At 44.0% G+C, this 21,862-nt stretch overlaps 1 protein-coding gene across 2 annotated transcripts; it reads right to left on the bottom strand.

Moving 5' to 3' along the window:
• Positions 1-6,405: 6,405 nt before the first annotated feature.
• cbln2b (cerebellin 2b precursor) lies at positions 6,406-9,675 on the bottom strand. Of its 2 annotated transcripts, none has more exons than XM_085992131.1 (4): positions 9,384-9,675; positions 8,513-8,962; positions 7,631-7,750; positions 6,406-7,276 (listed from the first exon to the last, which is right to left on the bottom strand). In XM_085992131.1, exons 2-4 carry the CDS (start codon positions 8,804-8,806, stop codon positions 7,079-7,081), a joined length of 612 nt encoding a protein of 203 aa, XP_085848257.1. In that variant the 5' UTR covers positions 8,807-8,962; positions 9,384-9,675; the 3' UTR covers positions 6,406-7,078. The 2 variants fall into 2 exon arrangements, with proteins under 2 accessions (XP_085848257.1, XP_085848258.1); XM_085992132.1 differs by having other exon boundaries at positions 9,536-9,675.
• Positions 9,676-21,862: the final 12,187 nt, after the last annotated feature.

The raw sequence follows: 21,862 nt of genomic DNA, 5'->3' as shown, positions 1-21,862 counted from the left end.
AGGCTCAGCTAGAAACTCAAACGGCTCTTCCGCTGTCATCATCAGGCGAGCAGAACAGGCGCCTCGCCCAATTGGTGCTCCACACCAAAACTGACCCTATATCCTACTTTGAAAAAAAGAGTATAAAATCATAAAATAGAAAAAGAAAATGGAAGTGACAGTCAATCAACTATAGCAATTCTTGATCAACTTCTTCCTAATCTGCGCACTCACTCACTTTAGTAATATATTAGAGGGAAGAAAATGGGGAATATCTTTTATTGTATCATTGGGGGGTCCTATTCAGGATGTCTGCAAAGGAAAAGTGGGCTGATGTAAACTGTAAGGCTTAAATATAATAGAATCAATTGTGTAACTGCCAGGTACAGCAGTGTAGTGGTTACGTTACTGGACTGGTAATCTAGAGTGCATTAAAAAAAATTTAGAAATAAAATAAAAAGCTTGTATCAGTAAAAGTGACCTTTAGGGAAGAAAATCTGCCGTCCTTATCCAGTTTTGTCTATATTGACTCCAGTCGCACACTAATGTGGTTGACTCCTAATTGCCATCTGAAGTGGCCTAGCAGGCCCCACCCAGTCGTATCAAACTGCTACAAAGAATAAAAACATCTCTCGCTAACAGCATTGTGGGAGCACCTTCGCTCAACGGACTGCAGCGCTTCAAGAAGCAAGCCCATCACCTTCTCAGGGCAGCTAGGGATGGGCAATAAATGCTGGCATTGCCAGCATCTCGAGAATGAATTAAAATAAAACATCCACAGTGATTTAAAGCCTTAAAAGTGCCACCACTTCGCGCTACTACTCTGCCTATGAGCTGGCTGCACTAAATTTTAGATAGCATTGCATAAACATTTATCCAGTATTTTGTCAGGTCCAAATGTAAGTATCATATAAAAAAACTATACTCCAGAAGCCATTACATGTTTACCTAGATTATCAAAGCATGGGATATAATTGTCTAAAATATGATGTTAATAAACATAATGAACAATTACATTTTACCAGTAAAGCTATTAATAATTCCCCCCGACTGCATCACACAGTATACATTAGATCATTATACTGTGATACAAAATAATGGATAGTCACAGGATGAACCACATACAGATTCCCTTCTTATTTTCCAGATATTATTGCGGCCATTTTTCCATATATGAAAGCCAAACGGTGAGAGACAAAGGCAATTTGGCATGGGGCAATCAGGAGCAGGGGCTGACTGTCCAGAAATAGTTGACGTAGGTGCAGTATGCTTGGCATGACTGCATTAGGTGCAATACTCCAGGGGGAAAAATTCAGTATCGCCCCGTTTGGGGCGCCATTATCGGCCGTGTGCAAATTTTAGCGCCTGGCGTAATTATCGCCTCCGACAGCAAAATTGGCTTTTATCACCCCTGGAGGTGATTGCAGCACTAAATCAGGCACTTCACACCTGTCTTAAGGCGCAAAGACAGAGGAGCGAGGCATTACCTCAGAGCGCTGGCGAAGCAAGGAAGGGCAAATCAAAATGAACCTGCAAACTGCTGCTCAATACCCAAAACTCCTTCACACAGCGTTGAATCTCTCCAGAAGTCTCTCTCTCTCTCTCTCGGGCCGTGTGGTGCAAAAATGGCACCGACAACAAAAGGCAGGATGCGGTCGCCTTTAAATAGTGCTCCCCTAATCCCTTTCTGACAGCATAACGCTCCCCTCAACCTGTTGTTGCTAGTGGCAGGTGGTAAGGCAGGGGGTGCCACTCAATATCCGGTCCAGGGCGCTAACGGGGCATTGCGCACTCAACTGAGGTCACAATCTGCCGGCGCAGGAGATCGTGGTGGTAGTGTTTAGTGCCACCGCAAAATGTCTAGTTAATTTCATGAGCGGCGCAAACATCGCCACGCCCAGGTGCTAGTTGCTTTGCGCCCGGGCGCTAGTTGCTTTGCGCCCCATTAGCGTCCTCTTAAGGCGCTAACAGGAGGCGCAAACAACTGAATTTTGCCCCCCAGATTCCGTAACAGTGGATTCAGTCATTCTGCGGTAAGATAACACACCAGAACAATAACATCTGGAGGGGATCAGCAGGAGAAAGTGGAGAACCCTGGACGAAATCAGATTTCTGAGTGATATCTGAGAAAGTGAAACACGGAAGTATTCCAGCAGAAGCAACTATATAGAGCACTGAAAGAACTTTTTCAAAAAAGTATGTTCAGACTAAAAAAAGGCCTGTTCCATTTTTTCTCTCATCTGAATTTTTTTTTTACAAAAGTGTGTGTTAATAGAGTTCAGGATATGATACTATTACACTGATAAATAACTTTCTTTAACTGTCCTAATCAAATCTATCACCATAAGTATTGTGTTAGATGATTCATTTATATTAAACTAGAAATGTAGAACCAGAGCACATGATCTCAAATTTTGAATAAAATTAACATGAAAAGTTCTGGATAAAAAATTCTACTCACAGCGAGTAATACAGAGCAAGCACCATGCAACAGATGCTAAAACAACTGCAGACTTGCTTGAAAAAAGAGCTGGTGGATTGTTTGGTGCAGTGGGTTCACACACTGTCCTTTCAACTCGAGGAACTGGATTCCAATAATGGGCGGAAGGTCTCCGCTGATCCTATGTGAAATGAACTTGTGTTGTTCCAACCTGGTTTCTCGTCGGCAGGCTCAGAGTACAAAAGTGCCCCATTTGCAGTAAGGGGTGATCTTCTGAATTGTTGGAGCAGAACATAAAGGAGCTTTATTCTGTAACTGGCTATGTTAGCTGGTACCTAGTGTGTACCTGAAATAAGGAATTTATCATTCCACCGGACTGACACCCTTGACATAAAAACTCACAAAGAAAAACATCACCAAAATCCTAATATAACACCTGTAAGTTAAAGTAAAACTTTGCTTTCAGATTTCAGTATTAATATTTGTAATCTCGCTATTATAATGCTGTCCAGCTTTTGAGGGGCATTCTTTATTTTCACTCTCCACTGAAGTGCCTGTGGAATGTAGCCAATTTGTTGAATCGTTTCTTGTAAAGCGTGCCCACAGTAATTGCAACCAATGTGAAATCTGTAAGAGCTGTCAGGACCTTGGCTGTATGAGTGAAGTACCACTGAGTGCATTGCTCTCTGGACATCATCATTTAAATGTAGGCCTTGGCTGTACCAGTGTGGAGTGAGAGGTGAGCACTAATCCTGAGGCCACAAGACTGAAGTCTCTCAACTGAACTCCCAGAACAGTTAATAGTAACATTGTAAAAAGTAATCATGTTACTTTTTTTGGCAGAGTCAAATTACTCTTCAGTGTTTAATAATGAAAAGTTATGTTCTGTAAAGATTTTTGTACCAAACCAACCCTTTATTTTCACAGAATAGTTTTTCAAGACCTGTAACTAAAAGGTGAATTCTGTGATGATAGTAAGTATAACATGTTCAAAGAATGCATTTGTCCTACCAAAATGTTATGTCCATTACATCAATGTAATGCATTAAGAACATAAGAACAAATAGGAGCAGGAGTAGGCCATTCGGCCCTTCAGGCATGCTGTGCCATTCAATAAGATCATGGCTATCTTCTACCTCAACTCCACCTTCCCACACTATCCCTTATCCCTTGATTCTCTTAGTATCCAAGAATCTATCGATCTCTTTCTTGATTATACTGAATGACTGAGCATCCATAGCTCTCTGGGGTATTGAATTTCAAAGATTTACAATCCTTTGAGTGAAGAAATTTCTCCTCATCTCAGTCCTAAATGGCAGACCCCTTATTCAGAGAATATTAATATTAAAAAAATCAGGGTAATGTCAATATGATTTCATCTGTGGGTTCGGTCTGACATTGAGTGAGTTCATTCCTAACAAACCCTGCTTACATATGTGACAACATACATACTCACATACACACACACACACCAGAGCTTTCAGTATGGAGGGTATTATTATGCATTAGATTATATCATAGGACGTCATACATTGCAAATCAATTTAAAGGTTGTGTCTCTTTTTCAGAGTGAAATACATCAAACTGGGTTACATTCTAAAGCAAAATGAGTGAGTCTCATTCCGATTAAGAGAGCCTTAATAGTTTCAGCATGCACACATTCACATATAGCCCCACCTCACATACCACCAGACGTCACATCTAATCACTATTACCACTTCAATCAGGAGAGGGGGACTCTATGAGGAAATGCTGTATCCTCAATCTGCCAGTAGAACTAAGTAAACAAACACATTTTTAAAAATTGTATTTTGAGCTATTTTCAAATAGTTATCAGTGACCTTAGCTTGTCATAGAAATTTACAGCACAGAAGGAGGCCATTCGACCTGTAAATTTCTATGATTCTATGAGATGTTATGGTCACTGATAACTATTTGAAAACAGCTCAAAATACAATTTTTAAAACTGTGTTTGTTTTCTTATTTCTACTGGCAGCTGGAGGAACCTACTGATTTGGTATTTCCTCATGGAGCCCCCATCTCCTTATGTCATATCTAAGTCTGCTGGATTATATTGATGGCTTTGCTGATACTTTAACCAGAGAGCTGTTTTGTATTAAATCAAGAATCCAAATTTTAAATTTCTTCCTTTATTGTCTCTAAATCAGCTGGCCAAATGCTAGGTAAAAAAAATGAAGATACAGAGGCAGAAAACGGTGAAATAATTTGTGGGCACAGGAGAGTCCCAGAGATAAGACATCAGAATTGAACAAAATCAATAACAAAGATTAACTCTATACTCCCATCACTTTCAGAAGTCCTATTTCTGGAGATAGTCTTGTCCTTCCATGTGCCATCTCCAAAAATACCATCTCTGTACAATATATCAATTATGGGCACAAAGCTCTGAATGTAGCCAAATAGCAGAGGAATTGCAACATGACCGTTTTCCCTCTTTTTATATTGCAACATGACCGTTTTCACAGTCATGTTAGTAACTAGTTTCATGATTAATTAACCAGTTCTCTATTAACTAACAAATGCCAAAAGACCGGTGTCAATTGAGTTTGTCTGTTTAATGTACTGCACGTTAAATGGATGCTACAATAAGTCTGTTTTTTTTTACAAGGCCACCTGAATGTAAAGCCCCACGCATAAGTAAATAATACCGTGCAAGCATAATCCACATGCTGTATTTTTGCCTTCTTGTAAGTACATTGGTTAGTAACTCCTTACCTTTCACCTCACGTGACACCAGAGGTAATTGGCCATGTGATTCTGAACGAAAATGAACGGAGAAATTAATCCTTAACGAATTTGGCCAGATAATGAGTTAAGCTGCTCCATGTATTTGGGGGTAAGAGGCTGATAGTACATAATTGCACGCCATGCTACATTTATATGGCGCAATATCCATCTTATTGTGCTATTTTAATAATCTGTAAAACAATTCAACTCTCTAAGGACTGCACAGAGATCTTCGGCCTAAGAGACGGTACTGTCTGTAAAATGCATTGAATTAAAAATTGTTTTATGATTTTCTTTAGTTCTCTAATGTCCGGAGATGTATTGAATTCCCCTCTACAGGGGCCGTAGAGTTGAAATTAATAGTCCTGCACTTTGCAAGCTGGAGCAGTCCAGATTCAGAGCATGAAACAGAATTGAGGATCTCAGTATAGAAATGGTCTGTGTTATATCATTATTAATTTAAACCACAGACGGGGATCATGTGCAGCTTAGCTGGTTTTCATATGCGTCGCTTTCACCCTTCATTCCCTAAAAAACGAATATTTAATGGGTTAATGGTTTGAGGACCATATTCAGGCATTACTTTAATTAATATAAATACTTCCCAGAGCGGGTACATAGGGGGCCTGTTTACTATACCAGGAATCATTCTGGTTAATGGGGGGGGGGGGGGGCGTGATTCTGTTGATTACATGTTTTAGTGTAGAGGTTAACTCCTGTACAGGTAATTATATATATATATATATATATTATATATGTTGATGCTTAAGTACCTTTAGCACGCAGCCTGGTCCCTGCTGAAAGCGGCTGAAAAGGCTTTATCTCAGTAGCCCAATTGAACTCTCTGCCAGTAGTGATTGGATTAACAAGTCAGCAAAGTTCTTATAATTTCGGTAATGTTAAAGATTTACTTTTATTTTTTGTTATTAAAATTTGGATGAAAATATAGGAAGAATTGAGTTTAATTTTGCAATAGTCTATCTTATGTAAACCTGAACATCACAATACTACTTAGATTTAAACCAAGATAACGGCTCGCAATTAAGCCACTCTGCAGTCACATTGCTAATTTTATACGTGGCATTTAGCTAGGAAGTATTAGGACATATTTAAAGGGAAGTCCACATTTGCTTCGATGAGCAAACAATGCTAAACAGTTTCTTGAAGTGGAGAGAGAATTGTAAGTACTGGTGTGCGCGCCAGAGGTTCAACTGACAAATCAAGAAAGCACATCAATAAATAATTGGGTCCATTTATTACAATCATCTCGTGTTATTAATCTATAGGTTACTCCGTCTGCACCCAAAGGTCAAATAACACCAACCACAACACAAAGAAGGAACAAGAGCCGCGTCCAATTCGTGCAAAGAAACCTTTTTTTGTGATTAAAGCACTTCTTCAAAACGAGCTCACCTACAGAAACGATACATGAATATCCCCAAATTAAAAAAAAACCACGCCACCGAATTTGGACTTGTTCTTTACTTAAGGCTATATACGAACACGAAAGAAAGCATTGCTAGAACATTTAAATCAAAACCTGACTTTATTTTATTATTACGCTGTTTGAGACGTCAGTTTGGCGAGTCCGGTCTTGTCCATGGAGGCTCCATCAATAATCCGCCCGTAAGAAAATCCAGCTTCTATTTTTCTAGCCAGAAATTGTCCTCGTCAATAAAATTCATTTGATATCCTAAAGAGCACTCTCATCAGAACTACTTAGAACCACGCCGGCCGAGGCGATTGTCAGTATTCAAGGAAATTACTCTAATCGGTAGGTAAGCAGTCTGCCCCTACACAGCAGTTAGGTGGTTTTGGTCTAGTCATCTTGGTGTTCCGTTGCGATATTAATAATGTACACGGCGACTTGCTCCTCTTAAAAGGGGGTTTTGACGAACCTTGCTGATCCTTTTATAGAGGGAAGACTAAAAAGCCAGAAAACGTCGAATATTTCCATCCTCCCATTAGGTTGCCTCTTTCAAGTTTTAAATAGACCTTGTCCTCTCTCTCCATGTTCAAGAGCACTCCATTGCTGGCAGCCTCCCGGGTCACATCCTGGTCCCCGGCAAAAGCAGAAATCACAGCCCAGCCATTCTGCATCAGGCTTACCTGAAACCGGAACACAAACAGCCTTACAACCTTGCAACGGTGCCAAGTTATTGCCTATTCGGTATTTATTGTTACCTAGCCCGCTGTAATGTGTTCTGTTATAAAGCAACCTCCCCGGTAATTTATCTCCATAATATAATTGCACTATCTGCAGCTGTACCTGGACAAGCTTTCCTTTCTCTTGTGCCTACCTATCTATTCCATCCACTCCATGGGTTTCCTTGCATTGTCTATCTCGTAATCCCGTTCTTTTTTTTTTAAAGTTACAATTCAACTACATCAATTTGCCCCATTGTAAAGTGAGTGCGAGAGGCGGACAGTGGCTGTGAAATGTGCACAAGAGCCCTTGTCTACCTGGATCGTCTGTCGATTGTACACCTTGACCACGTGAAAGCTGAAACTGTAAATCCCTTTTCTCGGCGCCGCGAAAGTGCTGGATCCCATGTCGAAATGGTTCCCAATATTAACTAACACCTGCAAGAAAGCACAAAGCACCGAGATCACAGCTCAGCGTGTTTGAGATTGGGTTACCACGAAAACTTGGGTGGGGAATAATTACTATTTGCAAAGAGTTATAATCAGCGACTGCGGAGTGTGTTCTGCAAACCCCTCGGATCCGTTCAGTCTAAAGGTGCAGATAATAACAGGCAGGGGGTGAGGGGACAGCTCAGCAGTCACAGTATTGTAACCAGAGACAACTCCAGTAAAGAGGGCTCCGATACATATGATCATTATCTTGAAACCCGGGAACAACCCGGTTAAAAGTTTGCATAAAAAAACCCATAACGGGCAAAGTTTACAAAGAGGCGACAGGGTAAATCTGCAAATGCCGCCAATACGCGCGCACAAGGAGGCGAAAGTTAACGGCTTGGGTCAGATTGCATGAGTCGCTATCGTATCTGTGGAATGTCTAAATAGGCTAGCATCACCTGCCAAGCTTAGATGGGCAACTTCAAACGATAATAAGCATCACTGTGCTTCTAAAGTGGTCTTTGCTGGAAGTCACAGTCAATGTTTGCTTAATATTCAGTAATATACAGCAGAGACTGGGTGTTGGACGCGCGAATGGATGAGCAAAGATTGCCAGAGGTAAGGAGCCACAGAGAGATGGATGGATGGATCAAGAGCTAGGAATGAAAAGTTGGGGGGGGGGGGGGGTTGCATGTCTGGAGGTCCCTGGGCGCTGCTGCTGGAGGGTCGCGGTTGAGCAGCCCTGGTGGGAGTGGTGCCACTTACATGGTCGAAGTAGATGGTCATGGTCCTGTTGCTCATCTCGGAAGGTTCGTGGTTGGTGCTACGCACCGCCGAGAAGGCCACCTTAGCACTGCCCGAGCGCACTGAGATCCCCAGGGAAGAGGTGACCGCCCCGTCCGACGACGGGTTGGAGTCGCACACCACCAGGCATTTCCCCTCCAGGACGATGGGCTCCGTTTCGTTCTGTCCCAGCACCGCCAGCCCCGTGCAAGCCAGCAGCAAGCTCAGCGCCAGCATGCTGCTCCCCGAGCCCGGGCGGCTCAGTAGCGGATCCATCCGACTCTCGGTAATCCGATACAGATCTTCCACTCTCTAACCGTGCCGCTCTTATTGTTTCCCACCCCCACCCTCTCTTTCTCCCCTGGCCACCCCTTCCAATGCAGCCTCCTAGAGGATGGAATAATGTTCTTCAGTTTGTCTGGATGTCATCGCCTGTAACAAGACAAAAATCAATGCAAAGAAAAAAAATCCAATGCAGATTGAATGCATCTTACTGACAGCTCAGATCCTAACAGAATACCATTGCTAGTCTGTCATTCTCCAGGTTTATTTCCCCTCTTCTTCGCCCTGTTTCGTTCCAGTCTCTCCCCCGCTCTGGCACATCGCCGATGAAGGAATTGTACAATTGAACTTGACTTCACTTTCCTTCTCCCCCCGCGGTCTCCCGAAGTTTTATTCCACCCTCAGAACAAGTCAGATGCAGAGCCCCACTGCCCGCAATCTCCCATTTTTTAAATAAAAAAATAGAAAGTTGCCAATAATTTGTTATCTCTCTCTCTCGCCAGAAAACATCGGTCAACAAAAAAATAAGCTGGAGGCATTATAAAATAGCCTTGGCCAAAGCAGCTCTTACCGTTTTAAATGCGAAGAGATCTCCAAGTTAGATAAAATATTTACTGCTGTTCCCAGCTCACTGTCCCCTTCCACTAAGCCCGCATGCTAGTTTGATCTGCTTTAACATTAGTACGTTTGCAGCGAGATGCCCCACGCTGGAGATGGTGTTACCTGGCAGATCCATGGTGGCATGACAGTGTGATCACACTATCCCTCTCTCCAAGCTGTGGTGTTCGGGTAATGAGCTGGGAATCTGTTGGCAGAGAGGAAGCGAACAGTCGCCTTCTTCCCTCCCCCCGCCAGCAGCTCATTCTCAAACACACACATACACACACTGATTGACCGGGGCTCAGGTACCAGGCACCGAATCACAGCAAGCGGACAATACACGGCAGTCTCCCCCCGGCTCCAGGGCTCATTGTCGGTTTGTGTTGCCCCCCAGCTCTCCCAGATATAGCGCCATACTCGCACCTTATAATGTATGGTTTCCAGATAATCATTCAAGAATTCCGATGGCCCTTCCTAAATCAGCGGGGCTTGTAGCTGCCCTGTAAGCAATCGCACTTCTTTCAACTGACCCCAGCAGATTATATATATATGCGTATATATGTGTGTATATACTCATATTATTATTATGTATATATAAGATAGACATACAGATATAAAATATGGATACACAAAACACACACATGTATTTATTTATATATTTATCTATATACAAACACTATATAGACACACATACATAGATAGTATAGGCACCCACGCACGACATTATTTATATATACACACACAAAACGAATTAAAACGAAAGGCAATGTAATGGTTCCAATTCTTTCTCTAATTGCAGGCAAGCATTCAACGCCTGATTTTTGTGGCGTTGTAAATTACTGACATTTGTAATCACAAGGCTGAATTTTCAAGTAAAGGGGGTCATTTCATTAGAAACATCAAAGGGTTTCGAGGACAGTAAACTCAAATCTGTAAGGTTGTAATTGCCTGGATTCCGAGCTCCGCCATGCAGCATACACTAGCGCCATCATGTGGCCAAATGGCGAACTTCTAAATTGTACTTGGTGTCGCTCCAAATAATGATTGTCTTTCAGGTGTACTGATTTCGGGGAACGGTGATGTAAATAAAATAGCGCGCCCGATTAAGCGTTTCCTTTTGTACATTCCGCTCCAATGTCATTGAGTTCGCAGGTTTATTTTTTTTAAAGTTTTACCTTTGTCAAATCCCAGAAGATGCTATATAGACACACATACATAGATAGTATAGCCACGCACGTTCTGATGCTTGTTCTGTTCCAAGGTTTAGGGCAGAAGATGTTTATGCTGCACAACTTTAAAAAAATTCGTTTATGGGATGTGGGAGTCGCTGGCAAGACCAGCATTTATTGCCCATCCCTAATTGCCCTCGAGAAGGTGGCGGTGAGCCGCCTTCTTGAACCGCTGCAGTCCGTGTGGCGAAGGTACTCCCACAGTGCTGTTAGGGAGGGAGTTCCAGGATTTTGACCCAGCCATGATGAAGGATCGGCGATATACTTCTAAGTCAGGATGGTGTGTGACTTGGAGGGGAACTTGGAGGTGGTGGTGTTCCCATGCGCCTGCTGCCCTTGTCCTTCGAGGTGGAAGAGGTCGCGGGTTTGGGAGTTGCTGCCGAAGAAGCCTTGGCGAGTTGCTGCAGTGCATCTTGTAGATGGTACACACTGTAGTCACAGTACACCGGTGTTGGTGGGAGTGAATGTTTAAGGTGGTGGATGGGGTGCCAATCAAGCGGGCTGCTTTGTCCTGGATGGTGTCGTGCTTGTGCTCATAAAAAGTGTGTTGCCTACAAAAACAACAGCGACTATCCTCCAAAAAGCAATTCATGAGCTGTGAAGTACTTTGCACATCATGAGGTAAAAGGCCCTATATATGTGCAAGTGAAGTGGGTACAGTAGTGTTGTGCTGTTGTTACTGGACTAGTAGGCACAGAGAATGTGAGTTCAAATCTCACCACTGCAGTTTGGGAATTTGAATTCAGTTTAAAATTTCTGGAAATTAAAAAAAAACTAGTATCAGTTAAAGTGGCAACAAAGTGAATTGTTTTACCATTAAAAAAAAGTTCACTAATGTCCTTTAGGGAAAGGAAACCTGCTGTCCTTAGCTGGTCTGGCCTAACTGTGACTCCAGTCACACATCAAGGTGGTCGATGTTTAACTGCCCGTGAGGTGGCCAAACAAGCCACTCTGCAGCCGTTCAAGAAAGCCTACGCAGGACAACTAGAGATGGGCAATAAATGCCAGCCTTGCCAGCAAAACCCACCCTGAAAATTAATTTTAAAAAGTTGTTTCTTTCTCTTTTTTGTTTTGGGCTTCATGGTGACATAGAGTATATATGGGCAGCACGGTGGCATAGTGGTTAGCACTGTTGCCTCACAGCGTCAGGGACCCGGGTTCGAATCTGGCCTCGGGTGACTGTCTGTGTGGAGTTTGCACATTCTCCCTGTGTTTGCGTGGGTTTCCTCCGGGTGCTCCGGTTTCCTCCCACAGTCCAAAGATGTGCGGGTTAGGTTGATTGGCTATGATAAATTGACCCTTAGTGTTAGGGGGATTAAATACGTGGGGTTACGGGGATAGGGTGGGATATGTGTTGGTGTAGGGGTTACGGGGATCGGGTGGGATATGTGTCGGTGCAGGCTCGATGGGCCGAAATGGCCTCTATCTGCACTGTGGGGTTTCTGTGATTTCTGTGATATATAATATAAGGCGACTGTTACACTCCAATGTTGAATGCTCATCAATGTATAATCTGCAACATTCTAACCTGAAAATGCATTGGAGCCAAGGAACATTTTCACATTGGTTTGAGTATTACCCCAGCCTGGTGTAAAGTCACATTTTAAAAGTGCACAGATGGCCCATTGAACCAACAAGAAACTTTTAAATATTTGTACTGAACCATCTTTAATGTTACATGAGAATGGATGCTGCCACCCACACTCTCCTAACATTAGGAATTTGGCAGCACAGGGATCCAAGATCTCCAGAAGTCAGTTCTTTAATGACCAATCTTTATATGGGCTGAAGGAATCCACAGTTAGCTGCATAACTCCACTGGCAGCTGGGCATCACATTTCATACAAACATACAAAATAGCGGGTCAAGCCTGCACACAATGGCTGAAGCAGCGTGACTAAACGCTTCTTCCCTCGACCTACTCCCACTCCCCTCACAGCCATGTAATCCCATGGGAGAGGCAAAAAACCCAAATAATAAGGGAAAAAATGCACTGGAAAATTCCTCTCCGACCCCTTCAGGCGATCAAAATCTGTCCAGGAGATCACATGGACCAAGTGTTATCTATCAGGACATTTACCTTCTACAGGATGCAATCTCTGCCCCAAGCATTTCATTGGGCATGCTCATCAGCATTCTTCTGTAGGCCGCCCCATCGAAGTCCTCATCTGAGTCCTGTGCAGCAGAACTCATGTGCGACCTCGCCCTCCGGGAGCTGGCACCTGCGCGAACCCTTTCCCCCTGCCCTGGTTGCAACCCACTCATGCCCGGTGACTCACCACATGCAGGTCCCGCCTCTAAGCTACCCTCTAAAGTACGCACAGTGCCAGTATCTGATGTGACTGTGAGTGTCAGATTGAGTGATGGTGATTCTTCTTCATCATCACTCTCCTCTCTCTCTTCCTTTTGCAGCACTAGCTGGCCAGGTTGGATTTCTTGGGTCTCTGAAAGGAGAAAGGCACAAGAGTAGGATTCTGGTGTGGAGTGGGTGGGGACGGGGGTGAAGTAAGAGGTGCATCATCTGCAGCTTGTAAGTCAGAAGAAATAATGGGATGAGGGGGAAGTGGGATGTGCACAGGAGGATTGGGTATCAGCATATCGTCATCTTCAATGCTTTCAGCGCTGCCGCTGGCCACGACCTCAGTCACAGCAACTCCAATTATGGCGAGCACCGTCTCCTCGAGCGGGGTCAGGTTATGGAGGCGTGCCTGTCCCCCTACAGTTATCTGCCTACGATTGTGCACCACCTTGTCTTGCAAGAGAGAGGAAAGTGTGTCAGTGAGTGTGGTTGACTGTGTTTGGCTGATGTGGCTGTCATGGTTGAATAGCTGGCAGTGTGTGCAAGCTGTGAGTCTTGCAGCGGTGGTAACTGTGTGAGGGTGAGGTGAAGCTATGAATGTGAGGTATTATTCGTGATTGATAGAGATCATTGGTAGGTGAGTGATGGGACTGTGGTGAATTAAGCAGTGGCTGAGGCTAGTGGTGCAGTTGGTCAAATATGGCATTTGAAGATGCATTCACTGACATTGACCACTTCTGTGAGGTCATTAAACCTCTTGCAGAACGGCATCCAGGTCCTGGGGCTTGACTCCTGGCATTGACCTCTGCGGCTATCTGGTCACATTACTTTCTCACAGTTTGTCTCCAGGGTCTGCTTGCTCCCCTGCATATAGAGGACATAGCTTTTCCTGTCCACCTCCTGCACCAAGGCCTCCAGTGCAGCATCTGAAAATGTGGGAGTTCTTTTCTGCCATATTGCGCCACCGCTCAGTTTTTTTGCTCCTCAGTCTGTTTCGCAGCTGCTGGCACCACCTGCTCCAGCCAGAATGCACCTCCCCTTTAAAAGGTGCAGGCTGCCTTTAAGAAGTGGCTGGTTTAATTGGTGCTAGCCTCGCATGAACTTGGGCCCCCCTGCTGAGGTGCTAAGCCATTGAACAGCATGTTTAGTGCTTCCTTACCACTGCAATCACTTTAATTAGCAGGCAGCACAAAGTTTGTGTGCTGCCTGCCTCGGACTCAACGGGGGCGGACTAATCACGCATTGCGATCCCCGGGTCCATTTTTGGGCCTTATCCAATTTCTAGACCATTGTCTGTCTTGGTCACTTGGGAGATACAACATTAATATGTCATTTTCTTTAAAATCACATGACACACGAGTGATTTGAGGACAATTCTGTGATGGATTGACTTGTAATAATGCGATTTGTTTTATTGTATCATGGCAATTGGCATAAACAGATCACATTAAGTCTATAATATATTAAAAATCTTAAGTTCACGCAAACTTCTTGTCAACCTTTTCCGTTATGAATTCTTATGTCCACATTTATAATGGAAACTGCTGATGTAAACTTGTCACACTGTAGTTACACCCCCCCACTACTGGTGGTGTTATAGCACCTCAGTTTGACATCTTGCAGCTCTTCAGCCTGTACCCCCTGCCCCAATAAAGCCTACTTCTCTGCTTCCCAAATTGTCATAACCTTTATTATTCAACTATGAATAATAACATAAATATCTTAAATATTATATAAAAATAAGGGCAAATGCATGACTTTAAAATGGGCACTGGAATTACATCTGCGTGCCTTGGTTGGATTACACCTGGGCTCCAATCTTGCTCCACCTGAAGACCACCCACTCCCTGTGTGAAAGCTACAGGAGGTTCACTAGTGCGATGCTAGAAATTATAATTTGAATGTTGCTGTAGGCATGGAAGGAACATTTGACACACCCACAGTGAAGGGAATTACAACTAACTACAAAAGCACACTATTTAACATAATATTAATTTACATTTGAATTATTTTGTTGTGCAATCAGAGTTACTTGATCAGCTGCCAGTTGTTGTTGCCCAGTTAGAATTTTTATTCTATCGTATTGCACTGTAACTTGTGTGGGGTTGATTCTCATTTGTGCATGTTCGCTGCATAAGGCAAGGAATAAAAATGTTGTGGAATGGATCTCAAAGGGCCATATTTCCCTCTGCTTTGGAAAAATAAAATCTTTATATTTTTGTAGATTTGAATGACCCTCAAGAGAGATCTTGCTGTGGATAATTTCATTAAATGAGATTTTATTAGTGAGAACAATAGGAAAATCAACAAATCACAATATGCTCTTCTAACCCTTCTGAAGAAATTAAAATTGCTACTTGGCTGGCATGAATCATGAATAGTTCTGTAATCCGGCTGTGGCATGTATAATATTTGTGCAGAAAGGTGTAATGAAAATAGCAGAAAATCTTAATTTTGTCAAAATGCCCTGCACATGGTAAGAATTACTGTAGAAACATTGAGATGACTAAGTGTTTAAAATTCTGGATAGATCAGAAAATAATCACATTAATTGGAATCGGAATATGCACCTTACGTAATACATATGATTTATGCTCCTGGCATGAAGATTCAGCTACCAGGCCTCACAGCACCAGGGACCCGGGTTCGAATCCGGCCTCGGGTGACTGTCTGTGTGGAGTTTGCACATTCTCCCCGTGTTTGCGTGGGTTTCCTCCGGGTGCTCCGGTTTCCTCCCACAGTCCAAAGATGTGTGGGTTAGGTTGATTGGCTATGATAAATTGACCCTTAGTGTTAGGGGGATTAAATACGTGGGGTTACGGGGATAGGGTGGGATATGTGTCGGTGCAGGCTCGATAGGGCCGAAATGGCCTCTATCTGCACTGTGGGGTTTCTGTGATTCTGTGATTCTGTGAGTGTGCATATCAGGAATTTACAGAATCTGACTTCTGCAATCAAATGAATTAAAGGATGCAACTGCTGCCAATGAATCAGAAGCTGCGTAGAAGCGTTCTGTGCATGCGCGCTTTTGGCTCGTTACGGGAGCGAGCTCATTAAAATTTTTGTCTAAATGCCGGGGAGAGAGCGGGATCTGGGGGAAAGTGCTGGGAAGGGAGCAGGCTGCTTGAAAAACTGCCAGGGAGGGAGCGGGCTCTGGGGGGAAAAAAAACAGAAACATCATGCTTCCAGTTCCAGATTAATGAGCAGTACGTTTCTGCACAGCGTCCGGTCATTGGCAGCAGTCACTCCATTAATTAAATTCACACTATTTTTTTTTGAAAGACAAACGATGTTTTAATGGTTCAAAGATTGTACTACAGTAAATACATTTGCTCCACCTATTACAATATGTCCAGCTTTTAGAGAATAGAGTCATAAAAGTTAAATCAGCAAGATGTTCAGTGTAATCATTAAAGTACAACTCTTGTAACTAGATGAATGTTTTTACCAGTATCAGTCCACTTAGATATGTAATTGTTCAGGTCAATAAAGACTAAGCACCGATTTCAGACAATAGAAACGGGATTGCTAATGTCATTTCTCCTGCCCTGTAGGATCATCCCCTGCTCATTATGTAGAGATGAATTTTTACAGTCAGATGGCTATTAAATGAAAATGCAGCTGTTTTTGTCATATATGAGATTCTAGATTTAGTTTATGTGTTGAAGACTGACATGTGACTGACAAACAAAAATAAAAATGTGAACAATCTCACCTCATTTGGAAAGGCCTCGTGCCCCACCAGTGGGGAGCGCGCCACAGGTTGAGGGTCACAGGTCAGGATTTTAAACCCCTCCTCACCCAGCGAGAATGGTGCATGGGAGGGGTTCAAATTAGGCCAAGTCGGCTTACCAGCCTGAGGTTGGTCTGATTTCGCCCACGCCATCTTATTTTCGCCGACTTTCGAGTCGGTCGAGGCTCACACTACAGGCAGGCAGGGGCCTAATGTAGATGTCATCAGCGGCGTAACGTAATTTTAGCTAACCATCAGGGGGGGTGTCCCACAATGTCTTGAGCACGGCAGCAGAACCACGACGGGATGACCTGATTGGCCAGAAGAAGCCAAGGTAAGTTTAAAAAAGACTACTTGTCGGAACTCCTTGTCATCCAGGAGGAGCAGGAGTGCTCTCCCCAGGCTCCGCAAGGAGTCCTTGGGCCTCCCCAGCCCCAGATTCCTTCCCCCCCCCCACCTCCGATCATTGTGGACCCCCCCAACCCCCGCTTCTCCCTGTTCCCTGATGGAACCTGTAACCCCCCGATCACCTCTAGCCTCTGCTCCCGCTGACTGCTAGGAACCGTTCTCACGGGTCCCCGGCTGCGGCCTCCTGCCATCAAATTCCTGCTCTCACCCGCCAACCAGGTAATGGATCTGGCCAGGTGTCGGGTGAGACTCCAGGAACTTCTATTTATATGAGGCCCTGCCAGTAAGAATGTCAGTGCCTCCACATCCCCGGACTCTCTGGGTGAACCACCTGCTTTGGGTCTCACCATAACATCCCTGCCACCCCGCCCCCTTTTAAAATCAGGGACTGTCTTCAATTTTTCTTCAAAAAATGAACATTTCCAATTTTGTTTTAATCAATTACTGCAAATGAGGTTGAACCTATATGGGACACATTGGGCTCGTCAAGCTGTATACTGCAGGTAATGTTCAAAGCACAGTTTAAACACTCCTCTACTGCATATATCTCCAGTACATGAATTATACTGATTTAAAACTAGAATCTCATGCACATTAGCAATTACTGCATCCTCTTTTGGTAATAAACTGACTGTAGAATTCTCTTCTGCAAATGAGCAATATCGTCCTACAGGGCAGAAGAAATGTCAATAATGAACTTGCTTCTGTGGTCTGTAAGCTGCAGAAGTCTTTGTTACATGCAGTTTATAGACTTATACAGCTTATATGGCTGGAGTAACCGCATATCCCAAAGGAATAATGCAGATGGTAAACATCTGTGTTTTCACAAGTGTCATCTTTTGTATAATTGTTACACTGCCCAACATTCATGATTTAACAATTATGGTGGTCTATGAAAACTGTGGTGATAGATAGAGTTCTTCCCATTCATTATCACTCCCTCTGCCATACAATTCTGCCCAAGCCTCTGATGACGGACTTCAACAGTTCTTGACCAGCAATATTTCGTTTTCAGCTGTGTTGGATGGCATCTTATTTGAGAAGCGTCTCAAATAATTATGACACTCTTTTTCATAGATGGTACTGTGTTGTTGGCTGATTCACCAGTGGATCTAGTGTGCTATACTCATCATAGTGAACAATGGGCTAAGCAGTAGGTTATGGTTTGGGTGCTCCCAAGTGTGATATTATGGGTTTCCACAGATCAGGAGGTATTGATTGAAAGATACAAGGAGATCTGTTCTAATTGCGGATTCCTGGAGATACCTAATGATCCTGGTAGATCCCAGTTGCATATATGTTCAAATCATTTGTGACCTTAAATATTAATAATGAAGTTAGCATAGTATTCCAAGAATGCACTCACACATTTGATGGTGAGGTGTGCTGCTCGTGAGGAGCGCCTGGATGGTGTGTGACTTGGAGGGGAACTTGGAGTTGATGATGTTCCCATGGACCTACAGTCCATTAGCAAAACCTCAAATGTCCACTTGTCAATTCTCCATTGACCAGCTGGTAACTGTCCTCCTTGGGATGAAGATAAGCAGGCTCTCTTTGGATTGAGGTGGCAATGGAAGCGCAGAACCAAATCAATCCTCTGTGGCAACCGTGGTCTCAACTACCTCAGAGAGACAGATCCACCGTACTCGAGGGCACAAATAATGAATGAGCAGCCAGTCTGGTTCACTAATGAAACCTGAAGGATAAACCTGCCACTGAAGGCTGGGGCTGTTTCCAGTTGGCCTTTTAAAAAAAAACAATCATTCTCGGGATGTGGGCATCACTGGCAAAGCTAACCAACCCCGGTTGCCCTTGAGTAGGTGGTGGTGGGCCTTCTTCTTGAGCTGCTGCAGTCTGTGTGGCGAAGGTAGTCCCAAAGTGCTGTTAGGGATGGAGTTCCTGGATTTTGACCCAGTGACCATGAAGGAACTGCAGGCGATACATGTCCAAGTCAGGTTGTTGTGTGACTTGGAGGGGAACTTGGAGCTGGTGGTGTTCCCATGCACCTGCTGCCCTTTTCCTTCTAGGTGATGGAGGTTGCGGGTTTGGGAGGTGCTGCTGAAGAAGCTTTGGTGAGTTGCTGCAGTGCATCTTGTAGATGGTACACACTACAGCCACGGTGCGCCGGTGGTGGAAGGACTGAATGCTTAAGGTGGTGGATGGGGAGCTAACGAATTGGGCTGCTTTGTCCTGGATGGTGTTGAGCTTCTTGAGTGTTGTTGGAGTTGCACCCAATACTATATATTGGTAAGCGGCATGGTTTTAGCTGGTTAAACTTTAGCAGTGCACACTTGGTCATTGCTAAACCTTGCCAATCTGTACTTAGGTAAGTGGGGTCTGCCTCTGTGGACACATGTCATCACAGGTAAGCAAACACTCCACTTCTCGGTAGCTTAGTTTAGAGATTTTAAACATAGTGATGAGTTTCATCACTGATGATCATGGATGATCAGCCATGATCTCGTTGAATGGCGGAGCAGGCTCGAAGGGCCGAATGGCCTACTCCTGCTCCTATCTTCCATGTTTCTATGTTTCTCTGTGTGACAGACATTGACTGACTGAAAACAAAATATTATTTTGCAAAGCTATAAATTCATATTAGTGGGGATTGATTATTAGCACAATCCATTCACCTCTGGGACACAGATTTCAGCCCCGCCTACACTGATGGCATGGAAGATTACTCCATCTAATGGGTTTGAGGGTTATGCATGAAATTGATGTGGGCAGTCTCATCCCAATTACTAGTCGGTATGGGCCCAGGCCCAAACCTGACCACAAGCCAGCACAAATTGGCATTAATCCAGCACTGTTGCTGAGGGAAGCTGTAAGCGTGACTAATGTGGGATATGGAAAAATTTGAACTGCTGGGGTAAGGTGTTCTCTTCCACGTTATGGCAGGCACATTGGTTGAGTAGAGTAAAGGGTGGTTTGCTCTGCATCTGGCAGTTCCACACCTGATCTGGAGTACTTGATAGCGACATTGAGGGCTGATTTTCCTTGTAAGGGTAAGGCTTCTACCTGCCCCTCCGATTCCACTGCTACCCTGATTTATTTTTGAGTCGGGGAGGGGTCATTTGTTATTGATTGTGGGCTTCCAGCAAGATTCGAGTCACCAAGAGGGAGTGTGCCACAAAATTCCAGCAGTGGCCAGGCACCAGAAGAGGCAGCTGAACATTTAAAGGGGCAGAAGAGCCTGAAGAGGAGAAGGGAAAACTTTATTTTGGTTCTTGGTGGACACCTAGGCCAAAATGCAGAGACAGTGGGCAGGATTTTCATTCAGGAGTCGGGTGGGAGGCACGACTACAACTTTCGGGATTGTAGTCCCGCCTCCATCGAGATGTGGCCAATCCACGCGATTTTAACTTGATTGACCTTGTTGAGCCCGCCCAGCGGGCTCAGCAGGCGAATTAAGGGCCAGCCGGCAACAGGTGACGTCACAGACTGAAATTTCATCTGTCAAGAGGTTTTGACAGATGAAATATCAGTGTTTCACAGCTGTTTGAAGCTGTCAAACACTGACAGTCTGACTTCTAACATAAGTCCTTCTCCACAGACTCAGTTAGAAATCTCTCCCACACAGAAAGCTGCAGGCTGTCACTTTTGACAGTTCGCAGCCATTCTGCTTTCTGTGCCGGTGAGATGAGGGACTCCCGAGACCTAAAGGAAGGAAGGCTGAAAAGATAAGAAAAGGTATGTAAAATTTATTTAATCACTTTAGACACACCAAACACACTTACCTTTGCACTCATGCACACATCACTCACCTGAACACCAAAATCTTGACCACTCCAAGTCCTTCAACCCGACGGCCCGCCTCCTCCAACTTGGCATGGTTTGGAGCCGTCGGGAATCCCACACTTCAACCTTAAAAATAGGGATTAGGCTAAAAACTGCCTGTTAACTACCTGTTAACAGGCAGTTAATTGGCACTAATCCCTTCCCGCCTCGGGTAGGCGGGTCCCAGTGCGGGATGGGGTCGGGACCCCTGATTTCAGGATTTTAACCCCCCCCCCACCATGCCTCCAATTCCGACTCCACAGCCCAATGAAAATCCTGCCCAGTAGGTTTCTACTAGGCACTCTCTTCTACATTTGAGCACATTGTAGCTATTATTGCCGCACCACCCTGGGCTTATCATGACCTTTCACCAGGTGGTCCCGGGGAGCAGTAGTAAGAGCGGCAGACAGGAGGGAAATGGGGTGGGAGGCTGTCCTTCCCCCCCCAACCAGCATTTAGATGTGTGGGCAGCGAGGAGGTGGCTAGTGTTGGTCCCAACAGGGGAGGAGGGAAATTTGGCCCAGTTGCGGGAATATGGTGGTTAGACCATGCCAATTCTTCTGCTGCAATCCTACATGATTTGGGTAGGATTGCAAAGCAAGTTCCTGCCATGGGTGTCCAAAACAGGATGCCATTTGCTACCACTGACATACCTCACCTTGCTGAGCCTTTAAAAAATTACCTAAAAGTTATTAACTCATTGGTGAAACAAGCAATGTTAGGGGCTGAGAGGGTTCTGTGGATTTAATACTGATTTAGAGACTTTTCAAATGTTGATCAGTCACATCTGGAAACTTACGCAAGTGTACTGTAGACGTTGCATTTGCATGCAAGAGGAAAACCTTTTGAATGATGATTTGAATGCATTATACAATTTAATTTAGCATTGTGAGTGCTTAACACTTGTTTGCAATTCAATAATTTTGTTTTCACCTTGTACTTTTTTAGCACAATTCTGAAACCTTATTCCAATCATCAGTGTTAATACTCAAATCTACAAA

The sequence above is a fragment of the Somniosus microcephalus genome, chromosome 7, assembly GCF_052327205.1.
Source record: "Somniosus microcephalus isolate GS21.2 chromosome 7, FLI_Smic_1.0, whole genome shotgun sequence".
In the NCBI taxonomy this organism is placed as follows: Eukaryota; Metazoa; Chordata; class Chondrichthyes; order Squaliformes; family Somniosidae; genus Somniosus; species Somniosus microcephalus.
This window is presented reverse-complemented; position numbering and strand designations above follow the sequence as displayed.